The sequence below is a fragment of the Nicotiana attenuata genome, chromosome 11, assembly GCF_001879085.1.
Source record: "Nicotiana attenuata strain UT chromosome 11, NIATTr2, whole genome shotgun sequence".
In the NCBI taxonomy this organism is placed as follows: domain Eukaryota; kingdom Viridiplantae; phylum Streptophyta; class Magnoliopsida; order Solanales; family Solanaceae; genus Nicotiana; species Nicotiana attenuata.
In genome coordinates, this window is record NC_031999.1 from 55,214,181 (window position 1) to 55,236,003 (window position 21,823).

The window sequence follows — 21,823 nt, forward strand, 5'->3', positions numbered from 1 at the left end:
GTGCTCGCTCTACGAACGAAAAGGTCCCATTATCAGAACTCTCTTAAACTATTCCTCCTATTCAATATTGAGCAAGATCATTCCACTAGAACACTGAAGAGAGAGAGCTTTTCTTTGTCTTATAATAAATGAATTCGTACAACAAATATGAAAAATGAATTACATGGCACCAATATTTTTTTATTATAGGAGAAGCTTATTGATATAGATAAATATCGTTATTGGTGTACACTACTAAATTGACAATTTTGTGCTTGACATGCATAAAAAAAATACATAAATTATATAAGTAAAAAAAAATCTATACTATATTAAAAGCACAAAGGCCCTTAGCGAAATATCGTTCGCCTTTTTTACCCTTTAAAATATAAAGTTCACATTAGACAAAATAGTAATTTAAGTATTTCATTAATATTTATAAATAATTATTTAATTAATTCTCCTCTAATTTAGGAAGCTATTTAATTTTTCTCCTATTATAACAATCTAGGAAAGTTAATAAAATTTCGCCTAAATTTTTTCCTATTCGTTCTACTCCCTACGGTGGAGTAGTTAATGGCCTTTAAGGTTTTGAAGACCTTTTTGTAGTTTAAAAAATTCTCCCTAGCCTAAGTTTTCGCCCCTACGTGCAACTCCCTATGATGGGGTATTAAATGTGTTTATTTTGCGGTCAATACCTTTTAGGTTTAGGAGATCTTTTTGATTAATTTTTTTTTGCCTTAAATCTCAAACACAATTTCTTTTTTTTGGTTAGGAGTCTTTATTATTTGATAAAATTTACAGTATGTGTGTTGCTTGTGTACCTAATCTTAATATGTAAATATACTTACTAAAAGTTATATTTGAGTATAAAATAGAAAGTTTAACTTTTTGAAATTGATGAATATTGATCTTATATATATCAAACTCAAAAAAAGAAGAAATTATACCCTATAAAATTCCCCAGTCATCATTCATTATGTTCAAATTAAACTTAGTCCAAGTTCTATATATTCAACTTTTCAGTTTTAGCAAGAATACATATATTTTGAAGATCTATGAGCTTTTCTAAAAAAATTGAAAAACTATTTTCAAGTTCATTTAGACAAAGACAATCTTTTTTCTTTCTTGCGAGCAAAATATATGTTTTATATTTTTTTAATCAATAAAAATCTATATCAACTATTATAAAAGCACAAAGCCTCAGAGCGAAGTATTGATAAAACTTTCTACCCTTAAAAATAAATTTCAGATAGGAATAATTTGACATTTTTAATTATTTTTCCTAATATTTATAATTTTGAAATCATTTATAATATTATGATAAAAGTATTAACTTAATTTTTCATTTTTATTGATTACTACATAACGAATCATAATATACATGGTTATTGAGACAAAAGCAATATTCATAAGATATTCTAATTTCAAATTACTAATAAACTTTTTTGTATAAGTTAATTTAATTTTTTATTTAAATAAATATTATTAGACAAGATCATGAATAAATGAATAAAATTCTTTATATATGTGTCAATTTCATGATCAATATTTATCATTATCACACTACTAGAAATTCGAAAAAAACCGACCAAGAAAAATCGATCAACTTTGGTCGGTAAAAAAACCGGCCAAAAACCGACCAAAGTTGGTCGATTTTTCAAAATATTTTAATTTTTAATTTTTTTTTACGAACAGATCAACTTTGGTCGGTTTTCTTTGGCGCAAAAATGCGGTAAACTATTTTTGAGTCCCGCGAAATTTATTTTTCAAGAAACCGACCAACTTTGGTCGGTTTTTGCAATTAAAATAAATAAAAATTTATATTAAAAAAACCGACCAACTTTGGTCGGTAAATTCGGCCGGTTATTTTAAAAGACCGACCAACTTTGGTCGGTAATTTTATTTTTTAATAAAACCGACCAACTTTGGTCGGTTATTTTCGTGCGAAAATACAATTAAAGAGTATAAAAAAAAAGACAATCTTAAAACAAAATGCACCAATGGTCTAGTGGTAGAATAGTATCCTGCCACAGTACACACCCCGGTTCGATTCCCAGACGGTGAATCTTTTGATTACATAATAAAAATACCGACCAAAGTTTTTTTTTTTTTTGCAATATTTTTTTTTGAATTTAATTTACCGACCAACGTTAGTCGGTAATTTCCGACCAACTTTGGTCGGTATACTAAAGCGAACACCAAAATTCCGTCCAAGCGTATTTGGTCGCATTTGGGTCGGTAATTTGCATAACCGATCAAAGTCGGTCAGTTTTTTTGGTCGCTAATTACCGGATTTCTAGTAGTGTCAAGAGCTCAAATTTACTAAAAATCTTATTGTGACTAAAACCATGCTTTGAATACTATTTATATAATTTTTTTTAAATAATTCTCATCAATATAGGGTACACGCGCGACGCGCGTAGGGGTGTGCATTCGATTTATCGATTCGATTTTGACCCTTATCGATAATTACTTATCGATTATCGATTTGTACATATGCTTATCGTTATCGTTTCAATAAGGTTTCGATTTTTTCGATTTCGATGTATCAATTTTGGGGGCTTATCGATTCGGTTATCGATTACACCAATAAGAAAATTTACGGGATTCCACGGAAAGTATATCACTATAAACGCGCCTAACTAATATGGACAAAAAGAAGCTAAAATAAGACAAACACTATTTATAATATAAAAATTGTGTCAACAAGCACATGCAACAAAACTAAAGTAAGGGATCAAATGTATGCCACCAACACTCCAACGATATAAAAAAATAAAACAAAACAAAACACATCATCACGGCTAATTCTGTTTTCCATTAATTTGAACTTCATTCCCTTGATCTTTAAATATGATCATTCCTTAAATGTGGTAGAGGAAATAATAGGGTAAGGGACTTAGGGTAAAGGAAAGGGTATAGATTAGGGAAAATAATATTGTATAGCCGCTTTCAAAATAGTAGCGGAATATATCACATTCTGTATGTTATATTAATCTACACAAAGAGGTAATTACTCATTTAACAAGTGTCTACAGTCTAGGGGTGTGCATTCGATTTATCGATTCGATTTTGACCCTTATCGATAATTACTTATCGATTATCGATTTGTACATATGCTTATCGTTATCGTTTCAATAAGATTTCGATTTTTTCGATTTCGATTTCGATACGAATAATCGATTCGATTTATCGATAAACCGATTCGAATGCACACCCCTAGACGCGCGTAACTTGAGACTAGTAATAATAAAAGGGGAAAAGGGGAAATTTGGGAGGAACGACGTCGTCCTGATATCCAAGCGGAAAACCCCTAGCAAAACCCCTTAGGTGGCCCAGGTCTCTTGCTCTTCCGATTCGATTGCAGTGCAGAGCAAAGCAAAGAGAGACGCAAAAATTTACATATATGATTCGTCAGACTTTCTATTCAAACTCAGCATCAAACTCTCGTCGCTGGATTTCTTCGACAACACAACTCCATGCCTCCTCATGGATGGACAAGATTAAAGGTGCATTTACCGGCGGCCAAAAGACTTCCTCTGAACCTGAATTACCCACCTCTCAGTCATTCACTCTCCCTCGTAAGTATTTTTGTAATACATTGACAGCATATAGTAAGATCCTTTATTGTGTTGTCTGAGTTTACTTTTTCCTATTTGATGGGATGTTTTAGGATTTGCGGACGAATTGAGCAAAGCAAGGAAATTGGGGACTCTGAAGCAGTACATTGTAGGGCGAAGTAGCGAAGCTACATTTGCTGATGCTTTTGAGAAGCAAGAATCTATTATCAGATATCTTGGTGCTTTGGATCCCACTGGAGAGGTTTTCCCCTCATTTTCCTTTTCTCTATAGCACTTTTCTGTCTAACTTGTGAATTTGTTATATCAAGGGGATTTAGCAACCTGAAGATTGAAACAATTTATGTTACAACCTTAGTGTTTACAAAGTCTGAACTTTTGATGGATTTCATAGATTCCATGCAGTGAGAAAAGGAATTCAGAGTCCTTTTTATGTAAAATATTGTGCACCTTCTTACTGCAGTTAAATGAATTTTCACATAACTTAACCCAACAAACACCAATAATAAACCCAGTGGATCCCACAAGTGGGGTTTTGGGAGGTTAGTGTGTACGCAGACCTTACCCCTACCCTGGGAAGGTAGAGAGGTGGTTTCCGATAGACTCTTGGCTCAGGAAAGATGAAACAAAGCAGTAGTCATGTGTAGGATAGATGGAAGAGACTATTGCTGTGACAAGAATTGGATAACCTATTGAAGCTCTTTCTGTCATTAATTATTTATTCTTTTTTTAAAAAAAAAAATAGAATCTTCAACCAATTCAAAAGCAAGAGGCAGCAAAACATTGCAAGTGCACAATAGCTGATGTTGAGAATACATTGGCAAAGTTTACTTGGGCAAAAGAAGCACAAACAAAACTTGAGAAGATGAAGGAAGAAGGGAAGCCAATGCCAAAGAACATGGCTGAGGTACTGTATATTGCATTTAAGATTGCTGCTCTATGGCATATTTTCGCTCTTTGTTTTACTCCCTCCATTCTATTTTATGTGACACTTTCTTTTTAGGATATTCCAAAAAGATTGGTGCATCTAAAAAAGATCATTTTACCTTTAATAAAATAATTTGTTTGAACTCCACTTGATATAAGATCTGATATTTTTATCAGGAGAGAGAAAGATGAAAGGACACATGGAACTCTTAACATCTCTAAATTAATTGTCCGCAGTAAAGACAATTTTGGTACTTACATAAACTCCATGTCCAGCCAAACTTCTTTACATAAAATGGGAATGAGGGAGTATTATAGTTTTTTTTTTAATCTCTTTCTATATACCATATTAGGTTTTCTGGTTGTTTGATTCTTTCACTTTCTGGGATTTTTGTTTGCATTGTGGAGAGATGCATATTCTTTGTGCATTCTAAGAAAAGAAATCTTCAGTTTTATCTTACTTCATAAAAAAAAAAAAAAAAAATCTTCAGTTATAGATGCCAGTAATGTAGGTGCATGTGTATTACGGGTTTGTTGTCTCTGGTCCATTCAACAGCTATGGGCTATGGTGGAAATTAAATAGCGCTTAAGATCCTTCTCATCCAAATACTTGGCTCTGCACAGAGTCTTCAGAATATGAGAAAAGAATGCATACAATATGTTCCAGTATTGGTGCTTCCTTTTTCTGTGGTTATATGAAGTTGACTTATTTTGGGTTCTTCTAATATTAGGTTCAAAAGTTGATGGGTTCATCCCCGATGGATGTTGCACGATCAAACTTGGCTAAGAGTGGGCATATTAGTAGGAATGCATTCTGTCCTTGTGGTTCCAAGAAGAGATACAAAAGGTACTTTTGCTTTTCTCATTGTTAAACATGAACGGCTATTTCTCAATGTTTGAATTCCTTAGAGCAGGAAGAGAAATGAGACATGTTTACTAGATTGCGCTATTGGTTGCCAATGTTCGTGTCTTCTCTTCGTGTACTGCAAAGACTACCAAGCTTTTTCCTTCCTTCTCCTTTTGCCATCTCTCTTGACCGGTCCATAATCCCCAGGCGGTGTAGGTGATTATCAAATGAAATGTCCTATGCGATGCAAGAAACATAGACGTTTCTGTTTCCATGATGTACGGAATCCATACATAGAGTGGGTGTGGATTATTAATCATGTTTGATAGGAGTTCCCAAATTCAATGTTTGTATGGTTTCTGTCAGAGGTGATTTATGGTTTACTAACATTCCAATGTCATGATGTCAATTGACGCTGATCATCTAAGTCGTGGGTTGTTTCAACCTCAGAAACCTTGGCTCTTTAAACTGTTCATCTACATAAATGGCTGCAAACCATCCATGAATATGTTTGCTGGTCTTTTCTGTATGCTTGTATATTGGATATTCGAAATATTTTGTGCACTGGAACAATGAATATGGTTTATAGATTATGTATACAATTAGTATTTGACCATATATTATAATGTTATCTCCCCTCTCTCTGTCTCTCTCCAAAAGGAGCTCTGCTGTGCCTGTCTTTTTCCTCTTCTGTGTTAGCCCGCCCTGCCCCTTTTTTTCACGTGACACGAAGGACTTGCATGTCTGAGTTAACTCATTAGCCCATCAGCCACTGAATTTAAGAATTTTTAGAGCATAACCAACTGGCGTAGATGAGCTGTTTCCTGGAGATATCACCGTAGGATACTTGCCCAATCTCTGCTCTCAAGATCTAGGAGAAAAGGGGGAGGGAAGAAGGCAATAAAGTCGTGAGGAAGAGGGGGATAAAGGAACTGCTTCAAATTCGATAGTGGCTTCTCTAGCCTACTCCGCCACCCCACCTCCCCTTTTTTTGCGCTTATTGTCTTGCTGTTGTGGTTTATGTAGGTGTTGCGGGAAGGATTCAACAATTTAAAGAAGAAACAGGAGAGAATAAGTCGACAAATCTAGCTAAAGATGAGGGGCAAACATGTCCAAAAGAAGAAATTTTTATATTGTCGGAATGGCATTTTCTTTTTGTAGTCTTGATATCCTTTTTCCCTTTTCTCCCGGTGTACGGACTCATTTTTATTCGGTCATGGGTTGGTCAATAGAACGAGAGTCGGCTTCCTTAATTAAGTCCTATGTTCTTCAGTAGCTCAGTAATATTTAGTGCGGTAGATTGTTGATTACTAGCAATAATTCGTGATTCCAAATGATGTGCGGACGGCTTGTCTAGTGATTGATGTGGGTGCCAATGCTATGTCGTTTAATAATAACAATTAGAAATGAACTTGTCTGTTCGCTAATGCACATCAAAATTCACCTTCTGTTTTGGTCATATCTAGTCTCAAGGATAATTGGTGATAAATTAGGAGAAAAAGCAGGTTTTAAACTATTATTATGAGTAATTATGGATAAATTCTGATATTAGCATCAGCTTAAGTTCAGTTAGTACAATAAGTAAGTACAGTACACAATGATGAGAAATAATAATCAGAACAGAGTGCAAGAAAATTTCTTGAAAATAAATCCAAGAATAGTGATCTTTCCAGAGATTGTGTTGAACATTGGGGAGACAACTCTGCTAACCAAACGATTCTTTTGATAGTCATTCATTTGCTTCTACAAGAAACTTAGATCTTTAAGTTCCAGGAGTCACTGCTTTGCTTTTGCTCATCTTTCTATATATTAAAAAAAAAAAAAAGAGTTTTTCCATCCATTGTTGAAAAAAAACGGAGATTCTGAATTATAAAATATAGTATATCAAGAAGAAAATGCCCGAACTAATCAAAACAAGGCAATTTTTTTTTATTGTAGTATAAACTGATTATCATGAGCTGGGAAGCTGACGTTTAAACTGAAAAAAAAGAAAAAGAGAATACATATTTTGAACCATGCAATTGAAAAATAGTAATTTAAAGGCCTGAAGTTGAAAAAAAATTGAAAGAATTGGATCTTCCTCTCATTTCTAGTGCTTAAACCAGGGAAAGGCAACCTGATGTTTCTTATGCCACAACTGGCATATCCTTGAGCCATGCATCCAAAGGTTTCCCAATGGAGTAGACAATGAACCCGATTTCTCTGAGCTTCTCCGCGTCAACAACGTTCCTCCCATCAAACACGAATGCAGGCTTTTGCATGTTATCATAAATCTTCTTGAAGTCAAGTGTTTTGAACTCATCCCACTCGGTGAGAATGCAGAGACCGTGGGCGTCTTTTGTTGCCTCATAAGCATCCCAGACGACGTTAACTTGCTTTACTGCACAAGGGCTCATTGGTTGGAGGTGAGTTGGATGATCCCAGTCAAACTTTTTCATTGAGAGATCCTTTGTTATTTGATCCTCAGTGACCTGTGGATCATATATACTCAAGTGTGCATTGTCTCCCAACAAGCCTTTACACACATCAATTGCAGGAGTTTCCCTAGTATCACCTGTGTCTTTCTTGAAGGCAAATCCAAGAATTGCAACCTTCTTTCCAGAAACTGTGTTAAACATTGAGGAGACCATTCGGTTAACAAACCGATTCTTTTGGTAGTCATTCACCTTGATCACTTGCTTCCAGTAATTGGCAACTTCTTTTAGGCCATTACATTCACATATGTAAATCAAGTTGAGGATATCCTTCTGGAAACAAGAACCACCAAAACCAACACTGGCGTTGAGGAATTTTGATCCAATTCGGGTGTCCTTACCAACGGCATTGGATACCTGTGTTACATCAGCCCCTGTAGCTTCACAAAGTGCTGACATTGCATTAACAGATGAAATCCTCTGAGCCAAGAAGGCGTTGGCAGCGAGCTTTGAGAGTTCAGCTGACCAAAGATTGGTGCAGATGATTCTGTCTTCAGGCACCCAATGCGCATAAACTTCTTTGAGGGCGTGGATCGCCTTTTGCCCTTCAGGGGTATCTCTTCCTCCAATTAGAACACGGTCTGGATTAAAAAGATCCTGAATTGCAGTTCCTTCAGCAAGAAATTCTGGATTCGAGAGGATTTGATAATTAATTCCCTTGCTATTATGGGTGAGTATTTTCTCGATTGCCTCAGCTGTTTTCACAGGAACAGTTGATTTCTCCACAACAATCTTATCGTTCTTGGATACGTCTGCTATCATTCGAGCAGCACTCTCCCAGTAGGTAAGGTCTGCAGCTTTTCCAGCTCCAAGTCCTCGAGTTTTCGTTGGGGTGTTAACAGAAACAAAAATGATGTCTGCTTCAGCAACATGTTTCTCTACTTCAGTGCTGAAGAAAAGGTTCTTTCCTCGGCGTTGCTTCACCACATCATCAAGTCCAGGCTCATAGATAGGCAGCTGATCGCTGTTCCATGCTGCAATTCGGGCAACAGAGATATCAACAACAGCTACTTCAATTGAGGGGCACTTGAGGGCAATGACTGCCATCGTCGGTCCACCAACATATCCAGCTCCAATGCAACAAATCTTCACCATTTTTGTCCTGCAATATGAAACCTGGTAAATAGGGAAGGATTAGATTCAGAACCAAGCTTGTCTGCAGTATCCTAATTATTATTTTAACAGAAGTTAATGCTTCATTTGGTCCCTCATTAAGATAGGCTGTAAGGTAACAGGAAATTTATCCAGCAAAAAGCTGTAAGTTTCAATCTAGGTGTCATCTTTACATTTGAACTTGCATTAATAAAGAAAAGTATAGCATCTTATGAAAGGAATCATATCCCACAGCCAAAGGGATATCTCTTTTTATTTGTCCAATTAACAACCACCATGTTCTCCCAATGTCCTAATCAGCCTCCACAATATGACTTTCATATGTGAATGCTCTGGTTACAGATACAAAGAGAACTGGATAAACTCCGCTAGATCTTTTTCTTTTCTTTTTTGTGCCCTCATAAAAGGGTTGCATCGACATGCCAAAGGCGTGTCAATATCAGTGCACCAGGATAATTCCAATCAGAGCATATAATATAAAGTTGATATTATAAATATAGAAGCTTTTCAGATAGTAGTTAATTTAGACTTGCAAGCATCATCAAATGCATTAAGTCTATGGCACAAGTATGTAGTATCAAAGCATATGTTACCAATGGCGGAGGTAGGATTTCCGCTAAGAAAAAGTTAAAAAATTGAAAGGGATTGTGGCCAGCAACCTCACAAAGGCTTTGAGCCCCGTGACCACTGAGCTATGTTTTTAAGCTATAGCAAGGGGATTCAATATAATATATAGAGGTATAAAACAGTGTAATTTTCCGGCAAGGGGGTTTAGTGAACCCCCTTCCGCCCCTAAATCCGCCCCTGTATGTTACCAACAAGATCTTATTACCAATGCACAGGAATACACAAAGAAACTGAAATTAAGAAAAGCTGAAGTAAAAAAGAGAGGAAGGAGCAAACTGAGACAGTTTTACACAAAAATTGAACTAGAAATCTGCATTGAGAAACTACAACTATAAAACCACTTCAATAAAAGTTACCTCAAGGATTTCCCACTAACTTTTAAGAAGAAAAGATATGTCTTGATTCTGAAATGAAATGTTGTTATAAAAGGGAGTCGAAGAGATTCAGTGATGGTATACAAAGATGTGGAAAGACCACTTTATATAATGGAAAAGAGACTAAATGGTGTAAGCCAATGAACTCTCAAAAACTAAGTAAAGTGCCAAACGTAAGATTTAAAGTCTGATTCAAAATGTTGAACACGTTTTCAAGAGGGACCTTTCAGTAACTAACAAGGTAAATTCCACCATCTCTTTCTGCCTTTTCCCTTCAGCAAAGACACAGACTTTACACTTGGACTGGTTTCTGACCACTCCCTCAACCATGTTTCAATTTTGAAACAATGGTTTAATACTCTTACCAACCTTTTTCTGCTAGAATTAAAGTTCATTGCACGGTTAATGTAACTGATGGTGTATTTACACAATCAGATCATCAAGTAAATACAGTTTAAAGTTCACTAAAGTGAAAAAAAGTAAGTGTATATAATTTAAATGCCTATGCAAAGTTCCGTGGCGGAGCTAGCACTTGCTTATAGGTTCGCCCGAACCCAATATCTTTATTTTAAATTCTATATTTATTTTAAAAAATTCATTGGATAAGTATAAATTATTAATTTGAAAACCAGTAACTTAAAAGGATTAGAATCCCGAATCCAAAAATTTCGAATCCGTGCTCCGTCTCTGCAAAAGTTCTATTGTGACACATTATAATGGGAAACACGTAAAATAGATTGGAAAAGGGGTTTTAAACAAGCCAAAAAAAAAAAGAGTCTTGGTTTATGATCACTTATGTTGTCCGAACTCTCCGAAAATGTGGACGGGTATGTGTCAGACCCCCAAAAATAGTATATTTTTTGGAGAATCCGATACGGGTGCGACACCTATTTCAGAGAGTCCGCCCAACATATCACAAGGAAAGTCCATTTACCAAAAGGAAAAAAGACACATTTTTTATCAAGTATATTGATATTTTACTCCAAACAAAATTTACAAGAATGGATTTTGAAAACAAAACAGTCTCACAAGGTGGGCAAAAAACCCTTTTTTTTTTTTTTATTATTTTGTTGCAAAGTGAACCAATTTAACTAGAGGTGCAATTTTCATGTGAAAATGAGGTTGTAACCCAACAAGAAAATTGTTTTTGACTGGTGTACAGTAACAGAAAGAGAATGAAGAAAAAGAAAGTTCAGAAAGAACGTGATGTGTTTGTTCAAAGGGCATTGAGTAAGATTAAAGAAAGATTAATTACAGCTAATAGCATGTATTAATAAATTAATACATTATGGTTAGAGGAAAAAAAAACAAGTACTTATTAGAAAGCTTGCTTTGAAGGCAACAGAGGTTGAGATCAACGTGTTGGGTACCTGAAAAATGGCCTCTTCAGCAGATTTTTTTTATTTATTTTTGGTGCAGAAGCTTTAACTACACTACTTATGAATTGTGAGAGACAAACTTATTTTGCTTACACTTTTTCTTTTGGGGTGTAGAAGAAAAGTTTGGATTATTTTATTTGGAAGTTTATTATTTGATTACCTTTGCAGCTAGAGAATATTATGGTTTTGAATATTTTGATAAATTGAAAAGAAAAGAAAAGGAAGTTTTGCTTAGATTGGTGATAAATTCAGTCTAGTGAGATGCATAAATTTTAAAGAAAATCCAAGAGGAAATAGCCTTCCATTTTTTGATTTGTATTTAGTACTAAACAAATAGAAAATAATTATTTTTTTACAGGAGTAAACGTTGAAAATGCTTTAAATTCTTAAAATTGTAAAAGCATACACCAATTAAAGTAGCAATTCATGGTGTCTAGACATATTACATAATACCTTCAAAGGTATTTAACTGGTAACCGGTCGCTGCAAATATATTCTGGTTAACAAGTCCGGAGTCGAATCCCACAGGGAATTAACCTATCAATCACAACTATTGGACTTACACAAATTTACGTATTCAATCTTCAGAAATATTAAAGTAATAAAGTGGATGTTTACTAACTAAATAATACGTAAAGAAAATGCAATAAAGAATAACTAACTACGAAACGGGTTGTAAACAAGAATTGGAGTGATCCAAGGTTCTGATTTCCCCTATTGATCGAATCCTTTCCGCTATGATTGCTATAAATTTGCCTAAGTCTTTTCTATAGATCATGAGCACTCTGATTGTCGTAACTCTCTCCCGAGTAATTACAACAATATACTAACATATTCTCACGAATTACGCTAGCTAGCTTTAAGTACAGCTCACTTGGGTCGCACCTAAGGTTTCGTTATCCCTAATCCCACCTTTAAACCATTCGTGTTGATCCCTCATATACGTTAGGAGTGGTGTTGTTCAACAACTACCTAAATATGCACTCTCTCCCGAGTAATACATACTAAATAGGCACAGTCGATTGAGGGCCCTTCAATCAACATCAATCACAATTTTAGTTGAACAAATAGAGAGAATACTATGGCAAATCTATATTAACATAACAAGAAAATCATCCACCAATAGGTTCCATCAAAACCCTAGATAAGGAGTTTAGCTATGCATAATTGTTTTCACAATCATCACAATAGAATTCATCATCAATGATAAAAACAAGAGGAAGAAAGATAAAAACTCTATGCCGAATCTTCCGTCTTGCTTCTTTCCTGTTCTTGCCTTCAAAATCCTTCCAAAAACCAAGATACCCTCTTTTTGGGCGAGCTGGGCTTCATATAGGTCAAGGAGAGTCGTCTCTGAACTTACGAATTTACCTCTGAAATAAAAATCCTCGGAAGGACGTGCGAAGCCGCGGATCAACTGCGGATGGACCGCACATATTGCCTTTCGTTCTGCCTGATGAGCGCGGCCGCGGATCGACCACACACCTGGAGGATATTTCTGCCTTCAGTTTTCTTTCTTCTTTTGCGCTCGCTCATCTCCGATTGGCCTTTATCGCTCCATATTAACTCCAAAATACTCTTTAATGTCCTCATAGCCCGGAATTACTCCTACAAAGCACAAAGTTCTTAATTAGAGCAATTTGTTATCATTTAACATTCATATATCAATAAAGTGCAGCTAAGTTGTAGCGTAAATGGTAGCTAAAGTACGCAATTATAGCCTACTATCAACACCCTACACTTAAACCATTGCTCGTCCCCGAGCAATCAAGCCACACTCTACAGAGGCCTAACTTCACTAAGCGACTTTCCTAACTCGTCACACTAAGAATATTTCACATAGATTTGAGCATAGTAGTGTAACATCTACACCTCAAGAGTTACTCTCATGGGCCACGTAATATTCCTAACTTACTCACTTACTCTAACGCAGAGGTCAAGACTTACCTTTCCTTCATGAATCAAGTGCCTGCTCACGACAAAAGAGACTCCTTCCACAATCAAATAAAATTCATGCACAATGAGGAACTTCAACATAGACAGAATTCACTCACCCTCAAAAATGATATTCTTGTGCCACAAAAGATGCTCCATACGCTTGCCCGTAGTGTACTACTCTACTAATCGAGCTTATTTAGTCTAGGATCAAGTAGGACTTTATTTGGTTGTAATGTAGGGTGAGGGGCGGGTAGGATACATTTAGATATAAGAGTGACTACACCTCCCTAAGCACTTTAATACATACATTTTAACAGTTAAGACCCTACTTATGTCAACCAAACTCCACCTTTACATCAATGTGTATTACCCCATACTTCTTTAAGCACAATTACATCAAGAACCACCACTTCTCAAGGAATGTATATAATTTTTTTTCACAACAATGCAACTATTCTTTTCTTTCTTTTCTTTTTTCAATTCACGTGGCTCTTTACTCTTTTTAACACAATGCACCTTTCTCCTTATTTCATTAGTGCCACTCAAAAGCCAAACCAACCACCCCACACTTTAACTTTTACGCATTTCAGAACAATTCAAGTGCTCATGAGAAGTTAGAGGGTTCAAATAGATGGTTAACACAAACAAATGGGTAAGGTTTGTAATGTGGTTGCCAAAGAAACAGGATTACAGGCTCAAAGGGGTTAACTACAATACATAACAATTAGGCGGGTAAAATCTATATATGGCTCAATAAAGAAACGCCTATATCACTTCCAAGACTGAACACAACTACTATTTCGCTTTGCAAATACACGGGGAAAGTTCTAGGCATCAAATGCAGTGCACAAAATACAATAATTCACACACACACACGGCACATGACTCACTCCAGATTGGATAATCAAAACACTCTAGTCAAGGTACTTAAGCCAACTGAAGAACATACAATTTAAGCCACTCTAACAACAATCAATAATTGAGCTTAAGCATCACACTAAAGAACCCGTTGTATTCAAGACATAATAACGTTAAGAGATCTTATTTCTATTTCCGCCCGTTGCCCATGAGTTCCTAACTAACAATAAAAAACTAACTACACCTGGTTCAGATGAAACCCTTGAAAAAGAACCGCGGTCCAAAGAAAAACCAAGGGGGAATTGATAAACTACCTACAACTGAAAATCTTTTTTTCTCTTTCGACTTAGACCCTTAAGAAACCTGCCGAGTGATATCCATCGTCGGGACAAGTCGAAAATTTGAATTTTTCACACTTCCACACATTTAGAAGAAACTAACCAAAGACTAAAATCAAGTGACATTCCTATATATATACAACATACAAACAAAGTATCCCTCACCCCACACTTAAAATGATGGCATGTCCCCATGTCATATAAAATAAAGTAATGCAAGGTAAAGGAAACTTCCCTGGTACATCAATCTTGATCGGAGACAGTGCCGGTGTCGAACTCCACCGGTAAGTGACACGCTTTCCCAAATACCAACTTGTATGGCGACATGCCGACTGGAGTTTTGAAAGCAGTTCGATAAGCCCAAAGTGCATCATCTAACTTTCTTGACCAATTCGTTCAAGTAGCATTCACAGTCTTAGTCAACACACTCTTTATCTCTCTGTTCGAAACTTCCACTTGCCCAGTCGTTTGTGGATGATATGGGGTGGCAACCTTGTGGTGTACATCATACTTCTCTAACAACTTCGCAAAGGCTCGATTACAAAAGTGAGTGCCTCCGTCACTGATTATTGCCCTTGGAGTGCCAAATCGGGTGAATATGTTCTTTCTCAAAAACCCAATTACCCCCTTTGCATCATTTGTAGGGAGCGCTGCATCCTCCACCCATTTGGACACGTAGTCCAGAGCGACGAGCATGTACTTGTTGCCATATGAGTTGACGAAAGGCCCCATGAAATCGATTCCCCATACGTCAAACACTTCTACCTCCTGAATTGGGTTCATATGCATCTCATGTCGCGGGATATATTCCCGGTTCGTTGGCATTCATCACAACCCTTTATCCATAAATGTGCATCTTTGAACACTGTTGGCCAGTAGAAGCCCGACTCCAAGACTTTCGGAGCTGTCCTTACTCCCCCGAAATTCCCACCATATGGTGACGCGTGACATGCCTACAAAATAGAAGACTGGTCTATCTCGGGGATACATCTCCGGATCATGTTATCAATACAAATCCTGAACAGATAAGGCTCATCCCAATAATACATGCGACAATCATGAAAGAACCTTTTCTTTTGGGCAGAGGAAAGGTCATAAGGACAATACCACTCGCCAGGTACTTTGCAATGTCTGCATACCATGGCGCTTCCTCAAGACTTGTGGTTAATAGTTGTTCATCTGGGAAAGTCTCCACAATTTCTTCCACCTCAACCTTCTTCTTGGCTCCTTCCACCCTAGACAAGTGATCATCTACTTGGTTCTTCGTTCCCTTTCGGTCGCGGATTTCCAGGTCAAATTCTTGTAGCAGTAGCACCCATCGAATCTGGCGCGACTTTGACTCCTTCTTCTCGATTAAGTACCTGAGAGCAGCATGGTCAGTGTAAACAATTACCTTCGAGCCTATCAGGTATGACCTGAATTTGTCAAATGCGAACACCACTGCCAGCTTCTCCTTCTCGGTCACAGAGTAATTTAGCTGGGCTCCACTCAATATTCTACTTGCGTAGTATATTGGATGCATGATTTTATCTTTTCGCTGCCCAAGAACCTCTCCCACACCATAGTCACTCACATCACGCATCAGCTCAAATGGTTGCTCCCAGTTGGGGGCAACTATGATAGGTGTTGTTACTAGTCTCTTCTTCAACTCCTCAAACGCTACCCTGCAATCATCAGAAAACACAAAAGGGTGATCTTTTTCAAGCAATTTACACAAGGGGTTAGCAATTTTGAAAAAATCTTTTATGAATCGCCTATAGAAACCGGCGCGCCTGAGGAAGCTTCTTATTGCTTTAACGGATGTGGGTGGTGGAAGCTTTTCGGTCACATCAACCTTTGCACGATCTACCTCTATACCTTTACTCGACACTAGGTGCCCCAAGACTATACCTTCCTGTACCATGAAATTGTCACGACCTAAGTTCGCCCTCCATGAACAGTCGTGACGGCACCTAGTCTCTACGACTAGGTAAGCCTAACAAATGCGGAAAAGAAATAATTGCGGAAAAGAAACTAATAAAAACCGAGATAACAAAGTATAACAGCGTTTAAGACGCCGCCCGACATATAACAATACAAGATTTCCAACTATATCCTTATTCATCCGCCTCCACCAATAGTGCTACCTCAAATCCTGATACATCTTCGCGGCACCCGGATGGATGGAGTACTGTGAACTATAGACCTCCTCTAGAATCAAGTCCCGAAGCCCTTCAACATTGGGTACACAAACCCGACCCTGCATCCTCAATATCCCGTCATCACCAATGGTCACATCTCTGGCATCACCTCGCAGAACCTTGTCCTTGAGGACAAGCAAATGAGGGTCATCAAACTGACGCTCCCGGATACGATCAAACAAAGAAGACCAAGAAACCACACAAGCAAGGACCCGACTAGGCTCCGAAAGATCCAATCTCACAAACTGACTAGCTAAGGCCTGAACATCCATCGCCATGGGCCTCTCTGCTACTGGCAAATAAGCCGAACTCCCCAAACTCTCCGGCCGACGACTCAAAGCATCGGCCACCACATTGGCCTTGCCCGATGATAACTGTGATTTTAACACGTTTTATGCCCATACTTGCCTATGCTTTATGTATGAATTGTCATAAAATAGACCCAGAATTCTTACAAAGTGCGCTTGATTGCAGGGTTGAGCGACAAGATGACGAAAGTCAAAAATCAGCTTGAAACGGAGTAAAGCCTGCTCAAGTGTCAAAATCATTGAAGTAGGGACAAGAGGACCTAGCGCGGACCGCACTGATTTGCTACGCGGCCGCGCTAGGAGATTCAGAGAGCATCCATTTCAGGGGTTTCCATGCGCGGTCAGCGTCCATTTCTACGAAGTCAGCGCTAGTGTCCATGCGGTCGCGCTTCATTGTTGTGCGGTCCGCGCCCATTAGCCTGCGCGGCCGCGCTACCTCTTTGTGCGGTCCGCATCCCCAGTTTCAGAAGTGAATGATCAAAGGGCCAAGACCCCTACGCGGCCGCGCTGCACTTTTGCGCGGTCCGCGCCAGCCCCGCAAGGGTATTTTTGTCCAGTTTTTCTAGCCTAGTATAAATAGAATATTTTATTATTTCTAGGTTAAGTTTTAGACATCAGATAGCAGCAACACTCGTGAGACTCAAGTTTCAACCTATTTTGGGCATTTTCATCTTGTTTTATCGTGGATTCTTGTAGATTAACATTCTAGTTAATTAATATGTTGATTTTATCTACTACTTCTTCAATTTCTGTTGCTATTATGGCTAGCTAAACCCATTAGCTAGGGTTGTGGCTTAACCCTAGTGTGGTTAATTAATGGGTGTGATTGTTTAATGCTTGAATGATGTTGGGTGTTTGATATTTGGGTTAATTTTATGTTTTAACTAGGATATGGTGGTTGCAAACACTAAGTCTAGCTTAGTGGGTCTTGACTCTTCTTGAGAAAGAGTGTCTATGACTCCAAAATTAACCCAACAAGGAGGGATGGACCCACGAGAATGGTAGTCCCAATTAACGGGTAAAACCTCGAGAGAGTAATTACCCAACTTGAACCCTAAGTTGCTTGGCTTGTTAGCCTACCTAATTGGTCTCGAGAGAGTCAATTGGGCAAAATCACTCTTTCTACCGAGAGGTGTGAGAGTGAGTGCAATCGTGCAACGGTTATAGCATAAGCCCCATAATCATCATTCTTGTATCAGGAATCTCTACCTGTTAGTTGACCACCTAGGTAAATGCCACGACCCTAGTGCCTTTCTCTATCTTGCATACAACCTAGAATTAATATCTTAGCATAATTTAGTTATAATTAGTAGTTGTTAAATTGTAGTTGATAATCATAAAAACCCAAAAATGATAGAAGATCAATTAGAAGCAAACACACATTTCTAGGCTAAGCAAATATCCAACTCCCTTTCTAGCTCCCTGTGGAAATTGACCCCGATACCACTATTGGGTAAAAGTATTAGCGCCCACTCTTCCTAAGGTTGAGTCCGCTGCGCGATAATCACCTGGGTGATACAAAATAGTGATATCATAGTCCTTCAACAGCTCCAACCACCTCCTCTGACGCAAATTAAGGTCCTTCTGCTTGAACAGATGCTGCAAACTCCGGTGATCAATATAAATCTCACAAGGCACACCGTACAAATAATAACGCCAGATCTTCAAGGCGTGAACAATAGCAGCTAACTCGAGGTCATGGACAGGATAATTCTTCTCATGTACCTTCAACTGTATGGACGCGTAGGCAATCACCCTACCGTCCTGCATCAATACCGCTCCAAGGCCAACCCTCGAGGCATCACAATAGACAATATAAGACCCTGAACCAGTAGGCAATATCAAAACTGGGGCTGTAGTCAAAGCTATCTTGAGCTTCTGAAAGCTCTCCTCACACTCTTTCGTCCACTGGAACGGAGCACCCTTCTGGGTCAGCCTGGTCATAGGTGCTGCAATAGATGAAAATCCCTGAACTAATCGACGGTAATAACCCGCCAAGCCAAGAAAACTGCGGATCTCTGTAGCTTAGGATTGTCTGGGCCAACTCTACACTGCTTCCACTTTCTTTGGATCCACCCTTATCCCCTCACTAGATATCACGTGACCCAAGAATGCCATAGAATCCAACCAAAACTCACATTTTAAGAACTTAGCATATAATTTCTTCTCTCTCAAAGTCTGAAGCACTGTCCTCAGGTGCTGCTCATGATCTTCCCGACTTTAGGAATATACCAGAATGTCATCAATAAAGACAATGATGAATGAATCAAGATATGGCCGGAATACACTGTGCATCAAATGCATGAAGGCTGCTAGGGCATTGGTCAGCCCAAATGACATAACAAGGAACTCGTAATGACCATACCGAGTCCTGAAGGCAGTCTTCGGGATATTTGGCTCCCGAATCTTCAATTGATGATAGCCTGAATGCAAGTCAATCTTAGAAAACACACGAGCACCCTGTAACTGATCAAACAGGTCATCAATACGAGGCAAAAGATAATGGTTCTTCACTGTAACCTTGTTCAACTGGCGATAATCAATACACATACGCATAGAACCATCCTTCTTCTTCACAAATAAGACAGGAGCACCCCAAGGTGATACACTAGGCCGAATGAAACCCTTATCAAGCAATTCCTGTAAACTGCTCCTTCAACCCCTTCAACTCAGGAGGAGCCATACGGTACGGAGGAATAGAAATGGGCTGAGTGCCCGGCAATAGATCAATGCCAAAATTAATATCTCTATCGGGCGATATACCCGGAAGATCAGTTGGAAACATAGTAGAGAAATCCTGTACTACTGGGACTGAATCAACTGTAGGGGTATCAATACTGACATCTCTCACATAAGCTATATATGCGTCACACCCCTTCTCAACCATACGCTGAGCCTTAAGGAACGAAATAACTCTACTGGAAGTATGATCTAAGGTACCCCTCCACTCTACTCGCGGCACACCTGGCATAGCCAGCGTCACGGTTTTTGCATGACAATCAAGAATAGCATAATGGGGTGACAACCAATCCATGCCTAGAATAATATCAAAGTCTACCATGCTGAGCAATAAGATCGGATCTGGTCTCAAAACCACTAAGAGCAATCAAACACGACCGATAAACGTGATCCACAACAAGAGAATCTCCAACAGGAGTAGAAACATAAACAACAGAACACTAAGAATCTCGAGATACGCCCAAATACGAGGCAAAATAAGAGGACACATAAGAATAAGTGGAGCCTGGATCGAATAAAACTGATGCATCTCAATGACAGACCAGGATAATACTTGTGATGACAGAATCGGAGGCGACAACCTCAGTACGGGCAGGAAGGGCATAGTATCTGGCCTGGCCTCCCCCTCTAGGGCGACTTCTACCTCCCCGACCTCCACCTCTAGCTGGCGGGGCAGGTGGGGTAGCAACTGGTGCTGTAATCATAGCCTGAGAACTCTGCGGGGCATGCTGCAGCTGAGAAGTCTGTGATGTTGCACCCATACAAAGTCTAGGGCAATCCCTCACCATATGGCATGTGTCACCACACTCAAAATAAGCTCTCGGAGGACGTGGCGGCTGTGACTGGCTCGGGCAAGGTCTGCTGGACTGACCACTGGAAGCACCCCGTGCAGGAGGCGCACTAGATACTGGAGGTGCATAATAAGGCTCCTGAGGTCTAGGAGGAGCTGGAATACCACTAGCTGCTGGAAGAGCTGAATGAACGGGGCGACTCATATAACCCCTACCATGACGAGCTGAAGCTGGGGCACGGGCACCAGAATAATGGCCCGACTCTCAAGAGCTCTTGGCCTCCCTCTCCTCTCTGTCCCGAGCATGCATACCCTCTACTCTCCTAGCAATGCTCACCACCTACTGATAAGAAATATCCATCTCCAACTCTCGAGCCATACTAGACCTGATGCTGGGAATGAGCCCCTCAATAAATTGGCGAACCTTCTCGCAAACAGTAGAAACCAAAGCTGGTGCATGTCTAGCCAAGTCGGTGAAACGGACAGCATACTCCGAGATAGTCATAGTACCCTGGCACAAATGCTCAAACTCTGCGCGCCAAGCGTCCCTGAGGCTCTGGGGAACATACGCTCTTGTGAACATATCTGAAAACTGAGTCCAAGTCAGGGAAGCTGCCTCATCCGGACTGTCTAACTCATAAGCACGCCACCACTGATAGGCGGCTCCTCGAAGCTGAAAGGTAGTGAAGGAAACTCCCCTCGATCCTGATATATCCATGGTACGGAGGATACGGTAGCACTCCTCTAGAAATCCTAGAGCATCATCTGATGCTAGTCCACTGAATGTAGGAGGCTGATACTTCTTGAACCTCTCAAGCCTCTTCTGCTCCTCCTCTGAAGCTAATGCCCTCTCCACGGGCTGAGCTGGGGCTACAGGCTGTGCCGGTATAATTTATGGGACCTGCTCAACATGCACTCGCTGCTCCAGAGTGCGGGCGGCGGGAGTCGGTACTCCTCCCCCAGCCTGGGATGTGGCTGCAGCAAGGGGAAGCAACCCTGCCTGAGCTAGTATGGTGTAGACACGCATAAACTACGCTAGAGTCTCCTGGAGTGCTGGAGTGGTAGTAGCAGTAGACGTGTCAGGCGCCTGGGCTCCAGCTGGAACTGCTGGTGGCTCCTCGGTAGCAGCTCGCACGGGTGCTCTGGCTGCACCGCGTGCGCGTCCTCGTCCTCTACCCCGGCCCCGACCTCTGACGGCTCTCGCAGGGGGCGCGGGTGTCTGGTCACCTCCAGTAGCACGTGTCCTCACCATCTGTGAGAGAATAGAAGACAAAAGTTTAGAATTTCGATATCAAAGATCTCGCACGACAAGGAATTCAAATGAAGTGAAATTTTCTTAACAGTCGTGACGGCACCTAGTCTCTACGAGCA

At 39.3% G+C, this 21,823-nt stretch overlaps 2 protein-coding genes across 5 annotated transcripts; one reads left to right on the plus strand and one right to left on the minus strand.

Moving 5' to 3' along the window:
• LOC109234573 (protein translocase subunit SecA) lies at nt 3,287-6,644 on the plus strand. 3 transcript variants are annotated; one of them, XM_019400613.1, is made up of 5 exons: nt 3,287-3,563; nt 3,656-3,804; nt 4,306-4,467; nt 5,219-5,334; nt 5,402-5,535. In XM_019400613.1, the coding sequence occupies exons 1-5, from the start codon at nt 3,389-3,391 to the stop codon at nt 5,532-5,534; spliced, it is 735 nt and encodes a 244-aa protein (XP_019256158.1). In that variant the 5' UTR covers nt 3,287-3,388; the 3' UTR covers nt 5,535. The 3 variants fall into 3 exon arrangements, with proteins under 3 accessions (XP_019256158.1, XP_019256160.1, XP_019256159.1); XM_019400615.1 differs by lacking the exon at nt 5,402-5,535 and adding an exon at nt 5,542-5,972 and having other exon boundaries at nt 3,290-3,563; XM_019400614.1 differs by lacking the exon at nt 5,402-5,535 and adding an exon at nt 6,361-6,644 and having other exon boundaries at nt 3,291-3,563.
• LOC109234574 (UDP-glucose 6-dehydrogenase 5-like) lies at nt 7,193-10,389 on the minus strand. Of its 2 annotated transcripts, none has more exons than XM_019400617.1 (2): nt 9,905-10,389; nt 7,193-8,910 (listed from the first exon to the last, which is right to left on the minus strand). In XM_019400617.1, exon 2 carries the CDS (start codon nt 8,901-8,903, stop codon nt 7,461-7,463), a length of 1,443 nt encoding a protein of 480 aa, XP_019256162.1. In that variant the 5' UTR covers nt 8,904-8,910; nt 9,905-10,389; the 3' UTR covers nt 7,193-7,460. The 2 variants fall into 2 exon arrangements, with proteins under 2 accessions (XP_019256162.1, XP_019256161.1); XM_019400616.1 differs by having other exon boundaries at nt 7,193-8,924.

Coding starts and splice junctions, on each gene's coding strand:
- LOC109234573 (XM_019400613.1), top strand. CDS start 3,389: ATGATTCGTCAGACTTTCTATTCAAACTCAGCATCAAACTCTCGTCGC. Junction 3,564..3,655: donor TCAGTCATTCACTCTCCCTC/GTAAGTATTTTT, acceptor GGGATGTTTTAG/GATTTGCGGACGAATTGAGC. Junction 5,335..5,401: donor TCCAAGAAGAGATACAAAAG/GTACTTTTGCTT, acceptor TCCTTAGAGCAG/GAAGAGAAATGAGACATGTT.
- LOC109234574 (XM_019400617.1), bottom strand. CDS start 8,903: ATGGTGAAGATTTGTTGCATTGGAGCTGGATATGTTGGTGGACCGACG.